This window comes from Petaurus breviceps, unplaced genomic scaffold (genome assembly GCF_028583685.1).
Source record: "Petaurus breviceps papuanus isolate PSGF00001 unplaced genomic scaffold, PetGlider_PUasm1.0 214, whole genome shotgun sequence".
NCBI lineage: Eukaryota > Metazoa > Chordata > Mammalia > Diprotodontia > Petauridae > Petaurus > Petaurus breviceps.
In genome coordinates, this window is record NW_027185863.1 from 14,707,165 (window position 1) to 14,734,877 (window position 27,713).

The following is a 27,713-nucleotide window of genomic DNA, read 5'->3' on the forward strand; positions in this document are numbered from 1 at the left end:
TAGGGGAAAGTGATTCTTTGGGAAAGACATTGCTTGTCTTATCCTAGACATAGATCGGAATGAGATGGCTGGAAAACTGCCGGGCAAGTGCAGGGTTGTGCTGTCAAGCTGCTGATAATTTGAGATTGTGAAACAGTTATGAGTCTCTCAGTCTGATGTACATTTCAAAATGATTCCCGCCTCCTCCCCTCCCCCGAAGGTGGGATGGCGAGGGTTAAGTTCTAAAGTGTCTTAAAATAAGCCCAAAAGGAAATTTCCTACCGCCCATGCGCAAGAACTGGGTAATTTTTGTGCAAGCTTAACATAGTATCTTCGGTATTTGATCTGTGTGGGGGCACTGGAGCCGGTGTGTTTTGTATGTATGTGCTAAAAGCCGCAGTGTTAGGCTTCCAGGCGCTACCATTTCTATGGCTGGGGCTTCCCCGGAGGGAGCAGAAGTCAACTACGCCCAGGAACGGACGGTGTCCCGCGGTCGGACGGGCTCGCCCCAGTTAGCTCCGGCGCAGCTCCTGGCCAAGGGGGCCCCCGGGACATCGGGCAGACTGGCCGTGGGCCTCTCGATGCCGCTCGCGCGGCGCCCGAGCCCGGGCAGCGCCGCGCACCCACATGCGCTTATTAGGAGAACGTGCCTCTCTCTTTGGGGAGGGGTAGACGTGGCCGAGCAGGGTGGAGGAAGGTGGAGAGGGAGGGCCTGGGACCACTTCAAGCCGCACCCCTTTCGGGCGCCCGCGCGGGCTTCGGGCTTCCCCCCCCATCCTGTCCCGGCTCCCGGGACGCCACAGTAGTAGCTACAATCGGAGGAAAGGCTGGCTGTTCGCTCCCCGGCTCTCCCCCGCCTCCTGCTGCACGGCCCCCTCACGTGGCGTCTCGGGGTTTCAGCCCCGCCCCCTTCCCAGCGGCCGAGAACTTACAACCCCGAGGGGTGGAGGGCTCCAAGCCTGGGGGGGGGAGGGGCTGGAGCTGCTCCCACCACGGCCCCTACTTCGCTGCCCGGAGCCCTCCCGGCCGGGGCGGCGCTTGGGGCCTGGCCTTGGGCGGGGAGGAGTCGGAAGGCCGCCCCAGGGGGCGGGCCGAGGGAGGAGGCGGCGGGTTTTGCGGCCAGCCCCGCGCCGGTGCAGCAGCCCAAGCTCTGCTACCTTCCCGTGTTCTCCTCCTCCCCTCCTCGGCCCGCGGGACCCGGGGGCCCATGTTGCTGCCGCGGGGGCCGCTCCTGACCCCGGCCCCGGGAGGGCAGCGGGTCGCAGGTGTCTGGCGGGCGCTGCCCGTCCTCGCCGCCCTGGCCCGCCAGCGGCCGCCGGCATGGCTCCCCTCGGCCCGCTGCGTGTGTGTAGGCCGCGGGAAGGAGTGGCGGCTGCCCCTGGGCCACGACTCGGGCATCCAGATCTACAACAGTCTAACCCAAAGGAAAGACCCTTTAATCCTGCCCCGCCCGGAAGCGATCTCCTGGTAGCGCCGGCCATTCGTCACCGGGATTGGGGGTCGTCGGGGGCAGGGGGGAGGGTCGGGTCATGGGGGAGGCGCGAACCCACAGCTTCCGGGGGTGGGGAAGCAGACAGGCATTTATTTCTTCTAGTTGTGGGCAGTTAAGAGACGCATTCTGTACCATTAAATCTGTTTTATGTTATACTGAATTCGCAGTTTTGTTTTTAATTCGCGTTGTGAAATAGCCAGGCCAGTGTCAACAGAAGCAGCGTGGCCTAGGAGAAAGCGTGGGAGTTCCGAGTGTGAGCATCTCAGGCGTGGGACAGTCACTGAGCTCTGTAAAGTGAGGGAGTTGGAAGACCTCCGAGGTCTTTTCCTCCTCTTAATACACCTTCTTGTGGTGCGAGGTCAGGGTTTGAATCCCAGCTGCTATTTGCTAGTTCAAGGGTAGTTAAACATTTTTGTGTGTCACGGTTCCTTTGGCGGTCTGATGAAGCCAATGGATCCCTTAGAATATTTTTAAATGCATAAAGTTAGAAAGGAAAGCAGTTACAATGAAATAGATAACATTTTTAAAAGTTATTATACCCCAAGTTAAGAACTCTTGTGCTTTATATACATACGTATATATGTGTGTGTATATATATATATATATATATGCAAGTTTTTTTTCTCTTGGGGGTTGGAAGAGGTCCACAGTTTTAGCTCCTTCATCTGTAAAAAGGGAGGGATGGGGGGAAGGAGTTGCACTGAATCCTTCCTCTCCCAGCTCAAAAATCTTAGGACTGTTAAGAATTTGTTTTAAATGGCACTGCATTGTCAAATTAATGGCTAGCTATAGTGTCTTGTTACTGAAAAGCCATTTCAGTCAAAATGATGGATCTTAACTTTGTTCACAGGTATAGTTGTGGACCCACTGTTTATGATCATGCACACCTTGGGCATGCTTGGTGAGTTGTGATACATTTGTCTTTCTGCATTGGTTTTGCATTTAAGAAGAATATTTCTGTTTGTGAAAAAAAAATGACTTTTAAAAAAACAAATAGATTTGTCATTCTCATAAAATAATTTTAATCTGCCCTGGTCAGAATCATCAGCTTACATAATGGAAGTTATGATATAAATGTTCACTTTTCTTTGAATCACAACCTGCAGTCTCTAAAGATTTGAAAGCATTTTATGAATTGGAGGGAGATGCACAGTTTAAGTACTCTGGCATTTCCTTTAATTTCAGCAAGCTGGGTAAATGTTAAATAATTGGCACAATTGAAGATAGTGCGGTATTCATTTATTTAAAAACCACCTTTTTGATTACTTTGACTTATCCCTAAAATGTGAAAGTCTTGCATGTTTAGTAATCCTAACCTGAGTGGTAAAGAAGCTGTTTGGCAATGGTATTTACCTTTTGTAAGAGTAAGTGATTAAAGATGTAAATTTCTTAATTATTTTGTATGATTTTGTATGAGGATTAGACAGCTTCTTATAAGTAAATTGGCCAGAATAAGACCCCCCCCCCAAAGTTGTAGACATTGAAAATATTTTTATTTGCACAGTTTTAGGTGACCTATGATGAGGAGGAATGTTTATTTTTTTTCCCCTTCGAATTATCTTCTGTCATAGTCTGTTACTTAAGTAGTAATATTAACCTTTTAATAGTGTTATTTATAACTCCTAAGTGTTTCAGATTCATCTGTTAGTTTAATCAGATGCCCTGATTTCTTCCTGGAATAGGACTTTTCAGTTTTGAGGAAATATAATGGAAATGTAAGGTGCCATATAGTAACTGATAAAAGTCTTAATTATAACTATGCAATACAGAAGGCAGAGGTATTTAATTTCAGTCATTCAGTCACTTCATAAACATATACTAATGGCCTAAACAACTATGTGCCTATGTGCTAGGAACTATGCTACATTTCTTTAGAAACGAAAAAAGGGTAAAATAATCCTTGCCCTTGATGTCAGGTCTCCTTATGACTAGTTAGTCACCTTTCCACTTATATTCCCTCACCCTATTTTAAACTATGGTACTGAGAAAGGAGTAAGATTAGAGGGAAAGGTGAAATGTTTGGAACTGAGACTTCCTGGTAGCCTGGACAGCTGATTTCCTCTCCACTTCTAGTATCACAGGCTTTAGTTTTGAGGACTTGAAGGCATTTTAAGAACTGTTGAAGGGGCCATGTGAATTGTTAGATATTCTGAAATTTACCTTCGGCTTTTAGTTAACCATCTTTTTATCTTCTTGTACTAAGCCTTCCAGAATAACTAGGGAGGAGGAAAGAAGTTTGTAGAAAAACTTAATACTCAAAATTTGGCAGGGAGAAAGATGTGAAGAAAGAAAATGTGCAACTGTGTGATCAGTCTCTGTATCTACTCTGAGAAGTTAGATTTTCCCCAAACTTCTAAAAGGTTATTACTCAGGAAAAAAATAGATTTTTAAAAGTGTGCCTGTATCTGTAGTCTTTGTACTTGGTGGTGGTGGTGTACTTTTTTATTTGTTTGATTGAATGGTTTGGTTTGAAGTGAAAAATTGTCTGATGTCAAGGTGACTGAAATGTTCACTTCATGAATTCTAGTTCATAGATGTTTTATTCTGATAGCTTAAATTGCCCGTTTAATAAGGGGGAACTAGAATCTGATAATATCCTAGTCATTTTTTACATTATCCTCAAAGGTGATTTTGGTGTTGGCTGGTTTCCTGTGAACTTCCATCCTTTAATGAATTCTGTCAGGAAGCAAACATGTATCAAATGCTATGAATAAATCTAATGTGAAGTATATAGGATGTTGTTTCTGGCCCCAGGGAGCTTACAATCTTTTTGAAAAGACTTACTATATACATTTAAGGAATAATTATACATTATAGTGTGCAAGTACCAATGAGTGGTAGAGATAATACTTACCATACAAATTTAGGGGAAGGAGAAATCTGTCATAACCTGACCTGGATCAGGGTTATTTTCATAGAAGATTGGGAATATGAAGCCTTGGGAAGTGGGCCTTGAAGGGTGGGCCAGATTCGATTAATGTAGAGAGAGAGTTCAGGGAAGGAAGATGTTAGCAGCAGTAGAAGGTGTGTTTGATTCTTTTAGAGGATTTTGGAGGGCCTTAATATTCTCAGGCTAAGGAATATGTATTGCATACGGATAATGGGGAGCCACTGAAGAGTTTTGAGCAGAGAATATCAGAAAATCACAGAATTGTACAGAACTTTAGAGGTCAGTTATTCACCTCACTTTACAGATGGGAAAAAGAAGGCCAACGTATACTAAGTGAACTGTAAAAGGTCACACATGTGTTGGCCCTAGAACCCTGGCTTTTTGATAGCCTACTTCAGTCTGGTGTTTATTAGCTTTATAACTCGGTTTAGAATAGTAACTATAACTTCTCTTGTCATTTAAAGGCACAAATTAGTCAATTAAAATTTATCAAATGACTACTGTGTTAGCTAAAAGTCAGCACTATAGAGCAATGGTTCATAACCATTTTGGTTTCAAGACCTCTTTATTACACTTTTAAAAACTGTTGAAGATCCCAAATATGGGTTTCATGGGTTATATCTATTAATATTTACCTTACTAGAAGTTAAAACTGATAAATTTTAAAAATATTTATTAATTCATTAGAAATAATAATAAACCCACTACATGTTAACATAAATAACTTTTTAATAAAAATAACTACTTTATAAAACAAAAATTTAGTGAGGATGACATTGTTTTATATATTTTTACATGTTAATGTCTGGCTTAGAAGACAACTAGATTCTTGTATCTGCTGCATTCAATCTGTTGTGATGTGTTGTTTTGGTTGAAGTATATAAAGAAAATATGACCTCATATAGCTATGTAGTTGAGAAAGGGAGAATATTTTAATAATCAAATAATATCTTACAATTATGTAAATACATTTGACCTCACAGATCCTATGAAAGATCTTGGGGACCCGCAGAAGTGTAAAGACCACACTTATGAGGACTGCTGGTAGAGAGATTGACCTGGGTTTGGATCACTGTATTAGCCTCCCAGACTTTCTTCTTTTCCATCAGTCTTCCACACAACTGCCAAATTAATCTTCTTAAATCATAGGTCTGACCATAGTTCTAACCCCAAATCCTTACTGATTCCCTGTTTTCTCTAAAAAAAAAACCCACACTCTCTTTAGTCTGGCATTTAAGACCTGGTACAATCTTGGTGCGACTCCCCTCTACAGACTTATTTTAAATTACTCCTCTTCATGTATATTCTATGCTCTGGCTAGCCTAGATCTGCCCCAAAGCCTGTACTCTTCATGTTCCCTATGCAGATCAGTTCAGGTGTCCCCTCCACTATGAAGCAGGGCTTCATAATTGAGTGAATTATTTGTCCTACTGGCCTGGAACAAGTTGGAGGGGAGCCCAGAAACTACCAAAACAGTAGTGCCCCCTGCAGTCCACGATTTAGCAGCATTCTGAATTAAGGTAGATTTCTTTTGGAAAATCCTCTCTAACAAAGATAGGCTTTTACAGGGCCTCATTCTTGGGAGGGACACTAGAAGTTGGTTGTTTAATTCATACCAAAGACCTTCAGTGAAAGGAATTCCGCGACTTCCCCCAGGCTGTCCATCTCAGTTTTAGATCGCTTTCAGTGTTGGGGCCCTTTTTTCTTATATGGTGCCTGTGTTAGTCTTCATCTGTACTTTGCATTGAGTATTATTACACAGTTATGGGGGTACTATCTCCAGCAATGCAGTTAGTTAATAACCCATTTCCTCCCACATTCCTCTTTGAGCTCTGTTATCCTGTATGTCTCTTGGAGTCTTCTGATAATAAAGGGTTCATGCAGCATTCTTGGGGCCTCCCTCTATACCTGTTGATATCATGTGGGTATCATTGGGTCCTGTGATTCCTTGTTCTTCCTATACAAGTAGCACACCTTCCTTCTCAAAGATACATATCTCTGATGGCATCCTTTTCACTTTGTCATGTCCACTTCTTTATTGAAGTGTTTTTGCCTGCTCTGGTCAGTAAAACACTAACTCTGGGCAAGTCCCTTAACGAGAATCAAATGAGATAATATTTGTAAAGCATTGAGCATAGTGCTTGACAAGTAGTTGGTGCTACATACATCTTTATTCCTTTCTTCTTCCTTTCATCTTCCCATTGCTCTTTGGGTAATCCTCAACTTAATTCTTTTTTTTAAAATGAAATTTCATTAAAAAAAATTTAACAAGCTTTTTTTCTCCCAATTCCCACCACCTTCACTGAAAAAGAGAAAAACAAAACCTGTGTAACAACTATGTGCAGACTATAGAAATAAATTCCTACACTGGCCATGTTTTAAAATGGATATCTCATTTTTCATATTTAGTCTGATAAGGAGGTGAATAGCATTTTCATTAATGGTCTTCTGGAATTGTGGTTGGTGATTGCTTTGAGCAGAGTTCCTAAGTCTTTCAAAGTTTTTTTATTTTGACCCTGTTGCCTCAATTTAATTCTTTAAATACTGTGGTATTTTATGACTCAGAACCATAGATCATCACCAAAAGAATATCATTGTTAAAAAAAGACGATCCTCTATTTCAGGGAGAGGGTTGGGGGTCATTCAAAGCACTGAACATTATTCCAAAGGGAATCCAGTCCATAGTTCTCCTTTGATTGAGTTGCTGTACTGTAATTCTTTTAAAAAGAAAATCCAGCACCCAGATTTTTCTTGGTCAAAAAATAAAGGAAGGGGGCAGCCAGGTAGCACAGTGAATAAGAGCACCGGCTCCAGTGTGGGGATGACCTGGGAATCAAATCTGGGCTCAGATACTCAGCACCACACCCAGAAATAACTGGCGTGTCACCTTGAGCAAGTTACTTAACCCAGATTGCTTACAAAAAAAAAAAATAAAGGAAGAACATAGAGACTGATAACAGGATTCTTTCTTCATCCTTTCCTGGGTGATTAGATTATTATTTGGTAGAACTTTGAATGTGGTTTAATTATATAGGATTATCCCAGATGCGTAGAACAGTGATTTAAATACTTTGACAGAAATTGGAGGTGGGATGAAATAATCAGGATCCCAGAAGATTGAGAGTATCCTGGGGGTGTCTAGCCAGTTATGTTCCTTGGGTTGCATCTTCTTTTTTTGCCTTTTTTTGGGAGGGCAATTGGGGTTAAGTGACTTGCCCAAGGTCACACGGCTAGTTTTCGTGTTAAGTGTCTGAGGCTGGATTTTGAACTCAGGTCCTCCTGACTCCCGTGCTCTATTCACTGCACCACCTAGCCACCTCATCTCCATCTTCTAAAAATCAGATTGTTGGATAGTTGCTTGACGTCTTTATTTGGTTCCAGGTGATACTTTGCAGAGAAGGCAGATGGGTTTTATTTTTTGAATATTCTTTGTAAGGATGAGTCTGATTCTTATTCCTCTATTATCTACCTCTCTGGATTGTGAGGAAAGTGCTTTGTAAACCTTAGAGCCCTATAGAAATGTGAATAGTTACTGTTTATGGAGAGAGGCTCTAATTTTTCTTCGAAGGTTTCCATGAGGTATTAGGGTCTATATCCCTTGTGCTTCAAAAAGTATATTGTAGGTGTAATATATTTTTGTATACAGGTTTAGATACCATTTGGCCAGCTCCTCATTTATAGCATGGCTAGTTTATTTTTGTAGGGGGGAAGGCAGGACAGGGAAGGAAAACAGGGGTTAAGTGACTTGCCCAAGGTCACACAGTAAGTGTTAAGTGTCTGAGTCTGGATCCTGACTCTAGGGCTAGTGCACCTATCCACTCTGGCTGGTTTATTTTTTTTTTTTAATTTTTTTAATTTATTTTTTTTTTTTTAAGCAATCGGGGTTAAATAACTTGCTCAAGGTTACAAGGCCAGTTATTTCTGGGTGTGGTGCTGAGTGTCTGAGCCTGGGATTCGATCTCCAGGTCGTCCCAACACTGGAGCCGGTGCTCTTACTCACTGAGCCACCTGGCCCGCCCCTAAGCAATTGGGGTTAAGTAACTTGCTCAAGGTTACACGGCCAGGTGTTTCTGGGTGGGTGCTGTGTCCGAGCCTGGGATTCGATCTCCAGGTCTTCTCAACACTGGAGCCGGTGCTCTTACTTGCTGTGCTACCTGGCCGCCCCCTGGCTGGTTTATTTAAAAAAAAAATACCTTTAAGGGGCATATAGGTGGCTCAGTGAATAGAGAGCACTGGCCCTGGAGTCAGGAAGACCTTATTAGCCGTGTGACCTTTGGCAGGTCACTTAACCCCAATTGCCCTGCCTTCACCCCTCCAAAAATCAAATAAATAAATTAAATAATGATAATTTATTGATGACTTTTTACTCCATAGTCATTTCTTTATGTAATCTCTTCTCCTCTTTCTGCTTCTCTCTCCCCTCCACCTCTGAATTAAGCAAAACCAGTCAGCACAGCTACTTAGTCTGATAAAATATACAATATTCTACATCTCTAGTCACCTACCTGAGAGAAGGTGTGTTCCAATATCTGTTCCCTGAAACCAAGATCTAATGATCTAGCTTTTTTTAGTGTCTTTGGTCATTATCTTAGTCACCTTGCATATTGTTCCTTCTAATTCTTTCACTGCTTTCAGTTCACACAGGTTTTTCCATTGTTTCTCTGAATTCCTCATTTATTATTTCTTCGAGTATGATGGTATTCTATTACATTGAATTTGTTTAGCTAAAATATTCATCTGTCACTTTTTTCCAGTTTTTTGCTGCCACAAAAATGCTTTTATGAGTATTTTGGTGTACATGGAATCTTTTCATCTTTGTTCTTCATAGGGCAGGCATATTGTCACAGCAGTGGAATCATTAGGTCAAAGTGTGTGAAAAGTTTTGTGAGTTTTCTCACATCTTCAGGTTGTTTTCTAGAACAGTGGGACCAAATCATAGCTCCACTTCTTTTTTGCATTTCTAACACATTGGTTATTTTGTCTTTTATCATCCTTGTCACTTTAAGGGGGCAGTGAAATTTCATAGGTGTGTTCATCTAATTATTAATCATTTGTAACATTTTTCATATGGTCTTTGCTAGCTTGTAATTCATTTGAAAACCATTCATATCCTTAGACTTCTTGTCTGTTGGAAAATTGCTCTTAGTCATATGTGTCAATTCTCTGCAAATATAAATGAATAGTTTTTATCAGAGGTGTTTGATTGAAAACAATTTTTAATTTGTACTTTCTGTTTATCTGGTATATTGATTTTGTTTGCGCAAAAGTTACTTGGTAATATATTATCAAAATTACCTCTTTTTATCCTTTCTGACCATCTTTGTTTTGGTTAATAATTAATTTCTCTCCTACCCCTCACTCTCAACCAGAATTGGGAAAGGTATCTTCTTCCATACCCCTCTAATTTTTTAATGATATTTAGGTTGAATATCCATTTCAGTCAAATTGTGGCATCTGATGTGAGAGGCTAAACTGTGGAATTTCTGTCAAACTGCTCTTCTAGTTTTATTGGGAGTTCTTTGGTTGAAAGGCTGTGGTGATTTAGGGAATGAGGCAAAATTAGATTTTTTTATCAGTACAAATTAATAGTTTATTATTATTCTTTCCCCAGTTTAAATGGCATTAAACTATTGCAATACAGACTTGTATGCATATTAAGTAAAGAAATCACTGTGTTTTTGCTTCTTCCACAAATGTAATTGCATATTAGGTGATAAGAAGCATAAGCTAAATGGCTTTGCAGAGAGAGACAGTTATCACCTTATTCACCACAGAGTTTGCTTTAGTTATCTTCTTCCATGCAAAGTCAGTGCTTAATAAACTTACTGGATGAAAAGCAAATAACTGCTTGTTTCTTTGACAGATTGATGGTTTTTGTTACTCTTCTTTATATTTAATTGTATAGGACACCTTCCATCAAGCTACACAGTGGTTAGGACTCTGGAACTGAGTCTGAAAGACTTGAGTTCAAATGTGGCTGCAAACACTTAGTTTTATGACCCTGGACAAGTGACTTAACTTGTATGCCTCAGATTCCTCATCTGTAAAATGGGGATATGAATAGCAGGGTTGTTGTGATGATAAAAAAAAGGTAATATTTACAGAGCACTTGAAAACTTTAAAATTTTGTACAAATACTAGCTAGAGTCATTTTAAGAAGTACACGGGATGGGTGTTTTTTATATGCATATACCCTGTACGTGTATGTATATTTTATGTAGTTTTTTGTGTACTTGCCACCTTAGATGCATATATAGGCAAAATTTATTTTGTGTGCATCTAAATATGCATAGTCAATCCACATTTACTTAGGTGTAAATATTTATTTTGTAAAGTAAGGGTGGATACTTTTTTTTGTTAATGTTCTTCTGACCCTTTTCATCAAGATTTGTCTTACAGTTTAAAGTTGAGAAAGTTTATGTGCCTACTGGCCTAAAAGTAGATAGTGCTAACAGAGAGCTTGATCTAATTGTTTAGTATCCACAGACTAAAATAATTGCTTTAGTGGGAAATCAGACCCAAGAGCTTTTAAATGATTTCTTAACTAGGTTTTTTTTCCTACCCTTAAAAAGTATATGCAATATATGCTATGAAGTATAGTATAAAGAAATGTCATTTGATTCCCCAGCAGTATAAATGGTTTTTAAAAGTTTTTCCTATATAGTTTTAATAAGAAAGCACTTATATTTAGTTTTCTTTTTTCTTTTTGCATTGCAGCAATTAGAAACTGGATTGATTGTATGTAGACTATGGAAAAGGCTACTGAAGCTTTCAAACTCTGTAGCTATTGAATGATAATATTTAAAGAGAATTTCATTTTATAGTATAGATGTAAGCAAGTTTAAATTCCAAAAACAAAAGCTGGAAGAAGTATATTGTAATTCCGTTAGTATCTTTAGTGGTTTATTGTAATGTAGACTTTAAAGTAGAAAGATTCCAAATAGTCTTTTTGTTTTACAAACTAAGTTTTATAAACTTAGCCTTAAACCTTGTCTAGAAGGAATCTCTCCTTTGCTTCTCCTGAACTTCCTTTTTTTTCTTGGCTCTTTCATCTCCTTTCAGTACTACCTTCTATTGTATAGCTTTTCATGTACTTACTGTCTTTCCACCCCATTACTATACTGTAAACTCCATGAGTGCAGGAACTATTTACTTTTTTCTTGATATTTCACATAGCTTGTCTAGCTATGAGTAGATATCAGCAAATATGTATCAGTATATATTTGTTTAATGAATAAATGTCTTGAAGCCTTTTAGACAGAAGATGCATTTTAAAATAATTTAAAAATAAATCATGTTTTACAATAATTATTTTAAAGAGTAATTTAATAGTAATTATTTTCTGTATAAAAATGGATTGAAAATCATATTTTTTCTTTTCAGTTCATATGTTCGGTTTGATATAATTAGAAGAATCTTAACCAAGGTTTTTGGATACAATATTGTCATGGTGATGGGGATTACAGATGTAGATGATAAAATAATCAAGAGAGCAACTGAGGTAAATATGAAAATATTACTTTGATGGCTGAGTATGGCACCCTTCCATATGTTATTATTTATACTTGGATACTTTAAAAATACATCATTTATCCACAGGTGGGCCAGTCCTTATAATTTTAATTGTACTCACTTTACTCACTTTTTTAGTCGTGTCAGAGCAGGCTTGATTCTGGGCAGTGAGATGTTTCCGTTCTTTTAGATTCTTAGGCTCTAGTAATACATTCTTTGGTGCTGCACCCCCTCCCCCCCCATCAGTATTTATAATACTTATAACACTTGCTGTGGCTTTTAAAAATTATTTTGTTAGTCATTGACCAAGGACATGGATATTACTTATTTTATACTGTTGCTTATTAATTTTTTAAAAATCTAAAGAAAAACCACAATTTTTTAAAATATTCTTTGTTTAATTTTAGTGGGTATTTCTGTATATTGTATATGACAATGAAGGAGGATGAGGAGATTATATGATTAGTGGTTGACATGGGAGAGAGTTTCTAGGTAAAAAATATTCTGCAGTTAGATATTCAAATTAAAAGGGGGGCTTTAAGTTATTTGGTCCAACCATCTCTCTCAGTTTATAAGGAAGCAGCATGATGTAATGGAAAGAACCCTAAATTGTGAATTGTAGTATCTGGATTTAAATTCCAGTTCTAATAGTGTCTAACTTTATTACTTTAGGTAAATCAAGAAATCTGTTTGTTCCTCAGTTTGCTATAAGTTAAAAGGCACAGCAAAGAAATTTGTCTGGTTGGAAAGAGATTGTCGGAATGAAAAGGTTGAAATAAGTTGAAATGACAAGAGGACTTTGAATTTCAGACTTGAGGAGTTTAGATTTTAATTAGTAGTAGATGATGGGGGGGGCCACTGTACATTTTTAATCAAGAGAGTAACTGATAAAAATGTTCTGGTTTGTTTCTTTCCAAGAAGATTCTCCTGGAAACCATATTTCTGTACGATCTCTCCTTCATGATTGACTGGAGGTGGGGTGGAGGTGGGTAGAGCATAGAGTATGTCTGGAAGGCTGTTGCAGGAATCTAAAAGTGAGTTTGACGACCCAGACAACGGTCTGAAATGAAGAGACATTGCAGAAGAAGAATTGACAGGAGTCACTGATGGGGCATAGAGGGCAAAGGAAAGAAAGGAAACTTTATTATCATGGGTTTGAACCTGGCCTGCCAGATGCTGCTGACAGAGATGAGGATGTATTAGGAAAGGGAGTTTGGAAAAGGAGACGATTTCAGTTTAAAACAAACAAACAAATTTATTTTTAGATGTGGAGAGACCAGTTTGGGATAGCAACATTGTTTTGGAAGTCACTAGACGAATCAGGAGGGCACCGTGTGTGCACGTGTATGTGTGTGTGTGTGTGTGCACATGTGTGCGTGCGCATGCGTATGTGTGCACACATACATGTTTTTACAGTGCTCAACGGAGTCTGGCATCCCCGGGGTGAGGGCTGCTGAGCCCTTTTCAAGGCTGCTCCTCCGCCTTTGGTGCCCATCTGATTTACTTACCTCTCACTTATGGCTCCAAGAAGCTGTAGTGTGCACAGCAGCCATGCCCCAGGAAACCATTTTGGCAGAAGGGCTGAATCAGATTGAGGATGACCTGTGGGGCTCAAGCCCTTTGGTGAGTCGGAGGGGTGTGTGCCCCAAGCATGTGAAGACTTCCCTAGATGGAATGGGCCTGTTCCATTGGCCATGAAGGCAGCTGAAGCAGGCACTGTGGAGCACTTAGAGCTTCATTAGACATTGAAGACACTGAGGTCATGCACTGCACCTGGAGCCGTCGTTGCCAGTCATCCTGACTTTTTGTCTTACCATTAGACATCAATGCTGTGGAAGAGGGAGTGAGTCAAATGACTTTTGCATTTCTGCCTCACTTAAAATCCAGTTTCTTTGAGTCACAAGACATCACCTGAGCTCCTGCTGGTCTGATCAGCCACACATGGACACACTGTATCTTGATCCCCAACACAGTGATGTCATTTTGGTCCTCTTCGAGAACAAAGGACAGCAGCCAACATATTTTTATGTTTACATACATACCTATAAATATATACATATACACATATGTACATACATATACATACATATATACACATACATATATATATATATATATACATTCAATAAAGGTTTGCCATCAGGGAACTTCTGCAGAATTAATTAAAAGCCTCTCAGTCCAAAGAATTTAAAATTTTTCCATACCTGTCTATTTCTGTGGCACTATTCACTAGATTGAGCCATAACAACAATGTGAGACTAGTAATATGAATATTATTATTATCCCCATTTCACAGATGAGAAAACTGAGGCTTAGAGATACTAAGTGACTTGCTCACAGTCATATGCTTTGTGGGATTTGAATCTGGGTCCCCGACTCTTAATTCGAAATTATCTTAACATTATATCGTTATTTCACTCTGTGAGGAGTCATGGAGTAGTTTAATTTTGCTCCTAAAGAAGTGTTGCATTTTTTATAAAAAATGTGTATCTCTAAGCCACTGGTAATGTGTAATGGCAAGCAAAGTAGTACTTAATGCCTTGTTTCAGCTATTTAATTACTTAGCACCTTGTTTCAGTTCAGTTTTCTTTTAAACCTTGCCCATGATTATATCAAGTCTTTGGTAAGAAACAGAACTTGTGAACCCCTGTTGGGAGGAGCTAATGACCATATATAAGGAGAAGCCCAGGCTGGAGAGAGCAGAACTAAGAAGAACTGAGCAGAGCAGAATTGAGAAGAGAACTCTTGTGGTGGCAGAGTTGAGAAGGAGAAAACTTGTGGTATCCTGGCACCCTGTTTGTCTGCTCTGTCTGTGTTGATGTTTGTTTGTGGTACTTTGTACAGAAGCCCTGGGACCTTACTGGAAGCCCTGAAAGAAGATTTTTCTGGTTGTCTGTTTATAGAAGTCCTGGAGGAGGGTTTCGGACGTCCTGGGACTTTACTGATGATTTGTGTTGACCTCTTGGACCTTGTTTGTGGGTCTCTGTTGATTTCACAGGCAGATAGTGAATTGATGGATGGTGCTGGCGATGTGCATGAATGTTGTTTTGGCTCTGTTAAGCTTCGTCTTCCCAGAAACAGGAACTGTGAAGGACTTGAGGTGGAGTGGACACTGTGAGCTTCAGTATGGAATGGGAACTGGACAAGGAGCTGAGAGCTACCTGCATTTGAATCTAGGTGACAGTTGGGTAGATCAAGGCAGGAGCTGGGACCATAGAAGAGGAACCATGGAATCTGAGAGCCAGCCTCGAGTCAAGATGAAAAGATCTCTTCTTGGGTGCTGCACGCTGACTGAGAAGGTTATGATTTACTGGGGTCTAGGGGTGGAGAACTTTGACCTTATTACTTTGTGTCCCTTAAGGAGAACTGCTCCTTAAGGATGACTGAGTTAAGGACTAACTGAATGATTGTACTTTGTGTCCCTTAAGGAGGATCGCTCTTTCGGGATGGCTGAGTTAAGGACTTACTGTATTTTATCTTTTGTTTAAAACTATGTGGCCACTTTAGTGATAATTTGTTATGTCATAACATTGTGAATGCTGTACTCTGGTTTCTGTAAATGTTTTGTTTTAGTTTATTACTGAATAAATAGAGAGTTCACTGTACTATGTGATCAGAACCTTGAAACTGTTCACAGCGACAGCCCTCTGGAAAGCTATGCATGCTTGGCTTTACAAAATGATACTCCGTTTTTTAGTATTTGTCAAAAAGGCTATTACTTTATCTCAACTGTCTCATTTTCTAATGGTGGCAAAATCTTGCATGCCATCTGCTTCAAGATTTGTTTTAAAAATATTTTAAATTATGGTATTACACTTATCTGAATTACTCTTGACATTTAATTTTTGGCACAGTTTGGGGTTTGTCAGACAAAAAGCAAAGCAGAAGGATTTATTAAATGAGTTTGAGATAGAAATTGAGAAGATTGGTTGGCACATTGACATTTAATTTTTTAAAAAGTGAAAAATAACTTCTGTGGTTCAAGGCAGTTATCTTTTGTTCTAATCAGACACGAACATTTACAGGTACCTCGAAGCTGTGATGATAGGGATTGAGGTGCAACATCTGTGAACAGTTAGGAACTCCTGAATACTGGTGTCCTGTGTCTGTCACCGTTTGGTTATTTTCTCATTGGCAGAAAGTAGTGTCATATAGATGATTCTTTAATTCATCTTCACAAATAAGGGGAGCTAGAATATGATCATGTCAGATAACATGAGGATTATTCTTGTAGGACTTTATATGGAAAAATAAAATGTTAGTGTACAGTTTAAAGCCTTTATATGTTATAGTGGGAGAGATGCATTCTCTAATCATCAAGGACAAGAGGTATCAAGCTCCTTAGGCTGAGTCAGATTAAAATGGAGTTGGGAAATGCTTTAACAAAATAAATAAAAGTATAGTACAACATATATAATATTAATTTGTGGTTTTCTAAGTTAGTGTGCCTGCCTGTAGGGATCTGTTTCTATTTGAGTTTTGATATCACTGGATTAGGTGATATTACCAATCAGACCGAGAAATAGTTAGGTGACCATACTCAGAGTAAATTGTTTGTGGTTTATTGGTGGCAGGAGATTTCCTGTGGAGTATCTCAAGGTCTCTGTGCTTGACCCTCTGCTGTTGTAACATTTTTGTCAGTGACAAAGATGTAGCTGGGTATGTTCATCACATTTTCATATAACACAAAGTTGAGAGGGGTCACTGACATAGTACGTGATAAAAGTCAGGATCCAGAAAGGATTTTGATAGCCTTGATTGTTGGGCTGGATCTAATAATACAAAATTTAATAGCAGTAAATGTAAAATCTTTTGCTTTAGGAATAACAGTCAAGTATATGATTGGGAACATAGTTAGACAGTAGTTGTGAGCAAGCTCAGGAGGTTTTAGTGGGCTGAAGTTCATTGTGAGACCCCAGTTAGGTATGGCTGCCAGAAAAACTAGTATCATCTTGGGCTACATTAAGAGAAAGGAATATAATGAATATAATTTACAGGACCAGGCAGATGATACCCCTACTGTATTCTGCCATTCTTAGATCTCACCTAGAGTATTACATTAGGTTCTGGATACCACAGTTTAAGAAAGATGTTTATAAATTGGAGAATTTTCAAAGGAGAGAGACAAGGATCGTGAAGAACCATAGAACCATGAGTCTTATGTGAGGATTGTTGGATGACCTAAGCATGATTAACTTGGAGAAGAAGACTGGGGAGATGTGACAGCTGTCTTCAAACATTCAAAGGATCATCATCTAGTGGGGAGGGATTAGACTTGATCAATTGGGCACCTGTAGGTAGAATCAGGAGCAGTGGGTGGAAGCTTAGAAAAGGCCAAATTAGGCATGAGGTTAGGAAAATTATTCTGACATTTAGAGCTGTCCAAAAGTAGAATGGGCTGTTCTGAGAGGTGGATAGATTCCTCCTCTTTACTCATCTTCAAGCAGAAGCTGGCCTGTTGAGTATGTTGGGATACATCTTGATGTGTGATAGTTTGGATTAGATGGCTGATGAAATCTCCTCTAACTCTCAAATTCTATGATTCTTAGGCTAATGAAACACTTCACTTTTCATTCCCTGCACATTTGTAAACTGATGATAGAGGGGAGTATCCTGCAAGGAGTGAGCAGGAAGGAAAAGACAGCAATGGAATTAAACATTACTTCAAATAATACATACACAGATAAGCAAGAATGGGACCTTTCTCCTGTGGAAAACAGTACCCTACATGGCTGTTTTACAATCATTTTAACCTAACTTTGTTTTTGTGATGCATGGTTAAAAATAATATTTGAAACTTTTAAAGTGGCCACTTATAGGCTTTTTTCATCTTAATTTGAATACGTTTTGGACATCTGGAGTGTCACATCATGATCATCATTATTAATATCAACACCTCTAGACAATGATTAAGTTTATTGGGTAATCTTCAGCAAATCAATCAACCTTTTCATCTCCAGTTTTCCTACTGTTTTAGCTTTTGAAAGTTTAAGTAAATCTTTATTTGTTTTTGGCTATTGTGAGAAGTGCTAAATAAAATGTTTGTAAAACTGCTTGCATATACATAGTGCCTTTGAAATTCTAATAATCATGTATGAAATGCTATCAGGAATCCTGTCGGAATGATTTCTGGTTAGGGTTTTCATTCAAGTTTCATTTCTCTATTGTTTTTTTGATGGATAGTTAAATTGATTTTTTTCCCATTTGGAAAGTGTAAATGATTCTTGTAAATTTGATAATTAATACCCTTTTAGGTAGCTATGTAAGTTTGTGTATTTATAGGTTGCAATAGTTCTTTTGTGGATCTCTTTTCCTCTCCCCACCCCTGCTGTCATGTTTTAGGTTATTTTCTTTTGCCATCTAAGAATTTAGAAATTTAAGCACTCCTAATTGTAAAAAAATTAGTACAGAAAAATAGTTTGATAGTTTGCTTTTTTGAGAATAGAGCAAAATAAACATTTTTATGGTGCAAAATAAGACGTTTATTTACTTAAATTTGTTGCTTTTCTTTCTAACCAGAAAACCAGGTCAATTAAACCTTTATGATGAAGTGCTTGGTACAGATGTAGCTCTTGTACATGTTAGGTCTTTAACATTTAATAGAATTGAATGATTTAAAGTAAAAAGTACGCACTAGATTGAGGGGCTCTTAAAAAAACGGTTAAGAACAATGGAACCATTTGGCCCAGTTCCTTCTTTGTATTTAAAAAATAGCCTTAGCTGGCCTTTTGCCTTTTTATTGGCAGATAGTTGACTACTTACCCTCTGTAGCCTCCTATTAAATGATAACCTTTTCTTTTATAGATGGACATCTCACCTTCAGCTCTAGCCCGTCTTTATGAGGAAGATTTTAAGCTAGATATGGCTGCATTAAAGGTATTGTCACAATTCATTAAAAACTGGCTGGCTCTGTGGTTTTTTCCCCCCCCATTTTGTATTCTTGGAGTCTCTATAATAAGCAAAATACAATCATATTATAAATGATTTAACATTTTCACAAGTAGTCTAAGCCCACCCCTTCTCTCCTTTACTTTAGGTTCTTCCACCTACAGTATATATGAGAGTAACAGACAATATTCCTCAGATAATTTCATTTATTGAAAGAATAATTTCTAAGGGGCATGCCTATTCTACTATGAAAGGTAAGATTTGTGTGATTAATATCTAGTTGTAATTTGTGTATGACCATAGTACATTTGGTAGGGTTTTGAGAAACTTGACAATATACATTAATATCATTTATTATTATTATTACTAATGTTAGTATTAGCTAACATTCATATAGCACTTTAAGGTTTGCAAGTTGTTTACAAGTATCTCATTTTATCCTCACAACAACCCTGAGAGGTACGTACTATCATTATCTCCATTATTACAAATGATGAAATTGAGGCAGAATAAGCAACTTTTCTCTGGTTACACAGTTGGTCTGAGACAGTCTTGAACTTCGGTCTTTTGGGTTCCAAGTCCTCTGCTCTATCTGCAGTGACACCCAACTGTCTGTTTGTCTGTCTACCTGCCTTCCTACCTCTCTACCTATCTACTACTGCCCAGTGCGGTTACCAATATTAGCAGAGGTTACATAAAAATATTTTGCTGGACTTTTTAACATAATTCTCACTTAAAAAACATTTTGGTCATTTCTAAAGTGATTATGTTCCATTATAATACAATTAGATTTCTGCCTTTTAAATGAAATTTATTTTTAAACTTAATTTATGTAATCATATAAATTTGATGATTGTCCACAGTGACTAAGTGTGGCCGAGAGTTCAGAGGGTTTCTAATGCTCTTCCTAGTTTCTCAGGAAAGGGGGCTGTAATTACAGCATTTCATTTTGTTTAGCAAGCACCAAAGTGTCTCCCTTACCCTCTGCTCTGACAGTGTGAATCCTGTACTTCCTTTAAAGCCTATGTCGGGCCTTACCATCTCCATGAATCTTTTCCTGACCAACAGTAGTACACAATACTTTCCTATTTGTGAATACTGAATCAATAACATACAATCCCATAGTTCATTGTGCATAGTCATGATTTTAATTGTCTAGTATCCCAGCTATAAATTGTAAACTCCTGGACCTCGGACCATGTTTTCTATCTTTCTCCAAGATCTGGTTCTGGTACATACTGACTGTAAGACCCTAATAAATAGGTTAGTTATCACATAGTGCCCTCAAGTTACTCTCTTAACACTCTAGTTTGCAGAGAAGGTGCTGACTTATATTCGTGGTATATCCTTACCAGGGAATTTCTTATACCAGTGAAATGACAGGCCTAGACCCTATCCCAAAATCTGAAAATAGTGGAATTTATATTAATTTGAACTTTTTGGCAATTTCTTAGGGTCTTGTAAGGTGTATGTCTGTGTGTGTAAGAGGGGAATTACTTAGCAAATTAATAATTTAAGCAAAATTGGAAAGGGAGAAATTTAAGAAAAGAAATTTTAAAAAACATTATATATATCCTCAAGCCTTAAAAATATTCTTTTATATACAATCAAATGATATGCTAATAATTTTTTTTTCTTAAAGCCCCTCCCTTTTCTTTCTTCCCTTATAAACACCTTTCTACTAGACAATAAATTGTTAGGCATGTTGGAATATTGTATACTCTTTTAGGTTTATTTCCTATTAAAGCTATATTTTTTAATCCTGTTGAGATTTGTTCTCTCCTCTCACAATTAGCTCAGATATGAGGTTTAACTATATTATATTAATCTGAAGATGATAGATTTGAAGAATTGAAAGACTGCCATGAAGATGGAGGCAACAAGAAAATAGTCATAAAACTTGAATCTATGTGAAAATATGTTTAATGTGAATGTATATGTAAAGCCTATACCAGATTGCATGCCGTCTTGGGGAAGGAGGAGGGTAGGGAGGGAGAGAAAATTTGGAACTCAAAAACTTGTGGAACTGAATGTTGTAAAATAAAAATAAATTTAATTTTTAAAAAAGTTTAAAATTTTTAAAAAGTTGAATATAATTGATCTGTCTTTTGCAGAAAAAGCAACATGAAGTAGTAGAACGAGACCTAGATTTAAGGTTAAAGAACCTGGGTTCCTATCCTAACTTTGCCATTCACTGCTTGTTTCTGACCTTAAGCAAGTCTTTGAATCTCTTAAGGCCTCAGTTTCTTCATCTGTAAAATGAAGAGATTGAACTAGATGATCTCTAAGGTCTCCTTCAACTCTAAATCTCTGGTTTTAACTAAAATGGCCTATTTCTGTGCTGCTTAGTCGTTAATACTACATGCTTTCAGGGAGGAACATTATCCTCAGCATAAATAGCAGCATAAACGGATAGGAAGACTTCATAAATTAGAATTTGATAGTATTCTTACCATCTTGATAAAGCCTTTGTAGTTCTGTGCCTTTCACTTGTCAGCTCTGTTTCATTACAGTTTTATAAGTAGAAATAGGATAATAATGCTTACAATTGGTGCTGTGGCAAATTTTCTGATTAAATCTATCTCTTAATCTCATTTGAAAAATATGGTATGTGTATCTGTGTAAAAATATAGACAAATCTTATTCAGTATAGAGATGGAACTCTCTATAAGTAGACACTTAAAATGCCTCCATATAGATCAGGGTTAGGGAAACAATTTTATTTATTAATTCCTATGAACTAGGAAAGCCCAAGATTAGTGAAATTACTTTGCCCTGTAATTTATCTTTAAAAAAAAAATCTCCCCAAAACTTTATTTTAAAGAATTTGTATCTATTAAACTCAGTGCTTCATCCGTGTCTCAGTTTTGTACAAATGTATAGTTTGAAAAGTATTTTTTCTTCTTCTGTTTATGATCTACAGACTAACAAAAGTAAATTTAAATGTCATTAAACTTTAATAACTTGATTTGATACTATGTTAACACAGCTGTTGATCTTTCATCCTGGAAAATAAACCACTGATTTTAATAATGATTTTTTTTAAGGTAATGTTTACTTTGACCTTAAGTCTAGAGGAGACAAATATGGGAAATTAATTGGTATCGTCCCAGAAGGAGGGGTGGAACCAGGTAGGTTGATTTAGTTTTTGCCTATGGGCTTTAAATCCTGCTTCAGCTTATTTTTTCTTAGATCATAAGTGCTTTAAAGATGAAGATGGAATATTCTGTTTTTTAAAAATAGTTTTTTGTTGATATCTTTTATTTTTAAACATTACCTAAACTTCTTTATGTCTGTTCCCCTCTAGTCCCACAAAGATATACCTTATAACAGATTTTTTTTTTATGAAAACAAAGAAAAAAGGGAAGGAGAGGGAAAAAATTTAGTAAAACTGATTAAAATATTGGAAAGAATTGATTTTATATATGTAGTGATCCATATGGACCCTGACTTCTACAAAGGAGCAAAGAGAAGTATCTTCTAATATCTCTTCTTTGGAATCAGAATTATCCTTCATAATTTTCCAACTTCAGTTTGATTATCTTGTTATTTTTTCCATATCGGTACTATAATGATTATGAATATTGTTTTCCTCTTGTATTCTATTTCTAGTACTTAGACCATGTGTTTATTTCAATGTTGCGCCCCGTATGAGTACTCAGTAAATATTAACAACCTCAGATTGGGAAATGAAGAGATAATCAAGTTTGTACGTAAACTGGAAAGAAGTGTGCTATCACATCCAGTTCATTATAAACCTCGCCTCCGAAACTATTTGATTAAAACAGGATTTTGCCAGTAGTAGCAATGCTCAGTTGGTTCTCAGGAATGAGATCTATGTTAATGTAAGAAATGAGGTGGGGGGTTTTGGTTTGTTTTAAACTCATTTACTAATAGGCATATGATGGAAATACCACATTTCATTGCCAGTTATTATTTTCCACTTCTCCAGTATGTCACTCAAGCTTTACCAGAGAAACCTTGAAAGACCATTGGTATGTGTGACGTATGAACAGTGAAACTGATTTTCTTGTGTGACCTGTAAAATCAGTGAAGGTGTGATCATAAGCAGATGTTACAAAATATTTCAATTTATAGCAGTCACTATTTTGGAAGTTGACCAGTCTTCTGTTAGCAGCTTTGGTGAGTGGAAGTGTGCCTCATTTTGTACCAACATGAAAATGTGACTGTTATTTTGAAGAAGTTAATATAAAATCTTGTATAAAGTTAAATCTGCAAGTGATATATTAAAGGAAGGTTTGGGAGATAAACTAATGTCAAGAAAAAAAACTTGACTGGCACAAAGAATTTAAAGAAGGTTAGGGAAGTTATACGTTAAGAAATGGTTGCATGAAGTGTTTCTCTAGTAATCCACAGGACCTCTGAAAATAGTGAAACAGTCTGAGGCCTGTCTTATGTTTAGACCATCATCCAAACCAAGATAAATGTTTCTTCTAAAAGAGAACTTAAAGGATGAGAAAAAAAATTTAAGAAGATTGCACTATGTATTTTGAGTGATTTAGCCAGTTATTTAACAAATATATATTAAATGCCTATAGCAAAGAATGAATAATTATTATATTTCAAAGAAAACTGTAAAAAAATTTTTTTAAGTAAATAGTTAAATGGTAATGAAACATGGTAATTTGACCCAGAATCAAATGTCACAGTCACCAAGGAAGATAATATCTGTTTCTTTGAAATTACTGGGGCTCTTTGTGTAATAGTTTCTTTATTAGACTAATTAAGCTTATGTGGAAATTTTGGAGGATTTGGAGTATCACTGTGTGGGACCCAAGTTGTAGCTTTGTCCTCAAGATTGTGCCCCACAGTTCATTGTACCATTTCTTTGAAATAGTTTTTAACTAAGCATCCAGGTTGATCATCCCTTTTTCTCATCTGACTTGGTTTCAAATGACTTTGGGTTATTTCTAAGAAATCAATTCTCTTCTCAAAGAAGAAAAGATGATATTTGCTGCTGTTGAGGATATTTAGGATAACTCGATTTTCATTTTTTTTCTTTGAAACTACCTTCAGAAACTGAGGTTCAAAACTGTTCAAAGCAGTGAACGCATTGGTTGGCTATAATATTTGTAAAAGGTTCCCCAAGATGACTCTTAAAGAACATTCAATGTAGAAATATCTTTTTTAAATTATTTTTTCTTTTTTTTTCAAATGCTTTATTAACTTCTGGTTTACATCATTCATTTCTGCAAGATTTTGAGTTACAAATTTTCTCCCTGTTTTCCCCCTACCCACCACCCCTAAATATTGATCCCACTGGATATCCCCTCCTCCAATCTGCCTTCTCCCATACCCCCTTCGACTTTCCAGTAGGGCACGGTGGATCTCTATGCCCCAGTGCCTGTATATCTTATTTTCCAGTTACATGTAAAATAATATTAATAATAGTGTGTGTATATATATATGTATATATATATATATTTTTTTTTAAACATTTGATTTTAAAATTTTGAATTCCAGATTCATTCCCTTCCTCCTTTGTCACCTACCCTTACTGGGAAGATAAGTAGTTCATTATAGGTTGTACATGTGTAGCTAATGCAAAACATTTCCATAGTGGATATATTGTAAAGACTGACTATATTTCCCTCCCTCCTATCCCACATCCCACTTGTTCTGCTCTCTACTTTGATCCCATCCCTTTTCAAAAGTGGGTGCTTCCAACTTCCCTCCCTCCCTTCCATCATGCCCCCTCTTATCCCCTTCCCCCTACTCTCCTGTAGGGTGAATATTAGTGTGTGTATCATTCCCTAAGCCAAATTCAGTGAGAATAAGGTTGATCCATTCCCTTTTGCCTTCCTGTTCTTGCCTTTCACTGTAACCATTTTCCCTTGCCTCTTCTATATGAGATCGTTTACCCCATTCTGTCTCTCCTTGTCTCCTCTCAATTATATTCCTCTATCACCTCTCAATTTCACCTTTTAAGTATCACCCCTTCCTATTAAATTGGTCCTGTGCCCTCTATCTATGTATACCTGTATACATATATACACATTCACATATGTATTCATATGCCCATATAACGTCCTATATAGACATAAATGTATGTGTATATATATGTATATATATTTTCAACTATTCTCATACTGAGAAAAGTTTTATCAGTTACAATTATCGTTTTTCCATGTGGGAATGTAAATAGTTCAACTTTGATAAGTTCCTTATGATTTCTTTTCCCTATTTACCTTCTCATGCTTCTCTTGCTTCTTGTATCTGAGTGTCAAATTTTCTATTCAACTCTGGTTTTTTTCATCAAGAATGCTTGAAAGTCCTCTATTCCACTGAATGAACATATTTTCCCCTGAAACATGATACTCAGTTTGGCTGGGTAGGTGATTCCTGGTTTTAATCCCAGCTCCTTTGACCTTGGGAATATCATATTCCATGTGCTTTGATCCCTCAGTGTAGAAGCTGCCAGATCCTGTGTTATCCTGATTGTGTTCCCACCATGTTCAAATTGTTTCTTCCTGGCTGTTTGTAATATTTTCTCCTTGATCTGGGAATTCTGGAACCTGGCTATAATATTCCTAGGTGTTTTCTTTTTGGGATCTTTTTCAGGAGGTGATCAGTGGATTCTTTCAACCTCTATTTTGCCCTCTGGTTCTAAAACATCAGGGCAATTTTCCTTGAGAATTTCTTGAAGGATGATTTCTAGTTTCTTTTTGATCATGGCTTTCAGGTAGTCCAATAATTTTTAAATTATCTCTCCTGAATCTATTTTCCAGGTCATTGGTTTTCCCAATGAGATATTTCACATTGCCTTCTATTTTTTCATTTGTTTGGATCTGTTTAATAGTATCTTGATTTCTCATAAAGTCACTAGCTTCCATTTGCTCCAGTCTAATTCTGAAGGAATGATTCTCCTCAGTGAGCTTTTGAGATTCTTTCTCCATCTGGCAAATTTGGCTTTTTAAGGCATTAAATTTTTTTTAAATTAAATTTTTCTCCTCATTACCTTTTTGAGCCTCTTTTGCCATTTGATTTAGTCTGTTTTTTGTGGGGGGTTTTTTTGCTTTTTGGAGGGAGGAAGGTAGGGCAATTGGGGTTAAGGGACTTGCCCAAGGTCACACGGCTAGTTTTGTGTTAAGTGTCTGAGGCCAGATTTGAATTCCAGTACTCCTGACTCCAGGGCTGGTGCTCTATTCACTGTGCCAACTAGCCGCCCCAAGTTAGTCTATTTTTTAAGGTGTTATTTTCTTCAGTCAGATTGTTGACTCTCATTTCATAATTTTCTTGCATCTTTCTCATTTATCTTCCAAATTTTTCTTCCACTTCTCTTATTTGCTTTTCAAAATCCTTCTTAAGGTCCTCTATGGCCTGTAACCAGCTCGTATTTTTCTTGGAAGCTTTTGGTGCAGGAGTTCTGACTTCACTGTCTTCCTCCTGTTCCATGCCCAAAATAGGAGTGTAAAGTTGGGTTGCTCTGTTTGTTTTGCTTCCTTTGACTGCTCATGTTGCCATTGAATTACTTTTCTTTTGGGCATTTTGCCACAGTAGGACTCTGCCACCAGACAGGGGAACTTCGTCCCAAACTCTGGGGTTTTCTCAGCTGCCGAAGGTATTAGTTGGGTGCCCTCTCTGAAGCCTCCACATGCTCTGGCAAGCTGGACACACACCCCAGGACCTCTACATTAGACTGCAATCCAGATCCAAGCAGGTTAAATTTTACCCTCAGACTGGTGGCTTGGTCCTCCCACAATCTGTAGGCCAGAAGCTGAAGCTGCCACGTGGTGGCAGCTGCACAGCTGAGGTGCCTCAGCTGCTTCTCTCCCCAGGGGCAAATGCCGACTGCACTCCCAACTACTGGACCTCAAAGTCCACACTGCACTGACCTCTCACTTTTTCCTTAGCATCTATGCGCGTTGATAGTTCTGGAAACTGCCACGGCAGCTGGTCATGCCCACCTTGGGGCTAAAACCTCGGGCTCACTCAGGGCTGCAGTTGGCGCTGGGTTGTCAGGCTGGCTGCAGGGCTGTCCTCAGCAGGAGGTTAGCTTCTCTGTGTCATTTTGTGGGTTCTGTAGCTCCAAAGTTTCTTCAGAGTCACCTTTTACATGAATTGGGGGAGGCTGTAGAAATATCTTTCAATATCTTCCTGATTTGTGTCATTAGTTCATAGCTATATATTTAAGACTTTTTAAAATGTTTTTTTTTCTTACAGCAGCCCTCTGAAATTACAAAGACAGAAATTAATTATTTTAGGAAAATTATTTTAAATTAACTTATGTTATCAACTCTTCCCTCTTTTCCTTTATTGTGGTAGATGGTCCTTATTTATTTACAGTAGGTACTCAAAAAATCCAATTTTATAACTTTAAGTTGGCAGATATTGTCAGTAAACTTTGGTGAAGTGAAATGCAATTCTTTAATGCTACAAATGTTTGTGTCATTTATACAAATTCTCCAGTGTTTTCTTCCCAGAGGCAGCTGGCCTGAGAGTTGAGAAGTCTTTGTTTTAATTGCAGACTCAGTCAGTCAGTGTCCCTTTATTGTGTGTTTACCAGATGTTGTGATAAACACTAGACACAAACTGTATAGCTATTGCATCAATTATTTACTGTCAACAACCTTTAGTTGTCTCAGCCATAAAAAGGAAGGTATTGGAGTAGATAATTTCTAAGGTACCTTTCAGGCTTTTAACTAGACTTTATAGAAAGGAAGGATCACTTAATCTTTTAATAGTCAGACTTCCAGCTTTCATATAGGAATAAACATCTCTAAATAAGATTAGTATGTCTATCATAGTATCAGATGCCTAGTATGTAGCAGGCACTTAACGCATCTTACTTTGACTTGACTTGACAGGCTTTATTATTGTAATTCAGAATAGAAAATTTCTTTTTCAGTTATAACTAAGGATTGCATTCTCAGAGATAACGTTTCAAGAATGATCAAGACAATGTCCAGTTCAGTAAACTCTTTAGCATTT

General features: G+C 37.8%; 1 protein-coding gene across 4 annotated transcripts in view; it reads left to right on the forward strand.

Moving 5' to 3' along the window:
• The first annotated feature begins 897 nt into the window (after positions 1-897).
• Positions 898-27,713, forward strand: part of CARS2 (cysteinyl-tRNA synthetase 2, mitochondrial) — a 65,584-nt gene continuing 38,768 nt past the window's right edge. Inside the window, exons 1-6 of one of the 4 annotated variants that reach the window (XM_069094103.1) lie at positions 1,102-1,446; positions 2,322-2,372; positions 11,745-11,862; positions 18,678-18,749; positions 18,910-19,015; positions 21,809-21,892. In XM_069094103.1, coding sequence (XP_068950204.1) covers positions 1,187-1,446; positions 2,322-2,372; positions 11,745-11,862; positions 18,678-18,749; positions 18,910-19,015; positions 21,809-21,892 — 691 coding nt within the window. In that variant the 5' untranslated portion in view covers positions 1,102-1,186. Of the gene's footprint in view, positions 1,447-1,510; positions 1,766-2,321; positions 2,373-11,744; positions 11,863-18,677; positions 18,750-18,909; positions 19,016-21,808; positions 21,893-27,713 lie in introns of those variants that run through there. The other 3 variants (XM_069094106.1, XM_069094105.1, XM_069094104.1) reach the window with 3 other exon arrangements.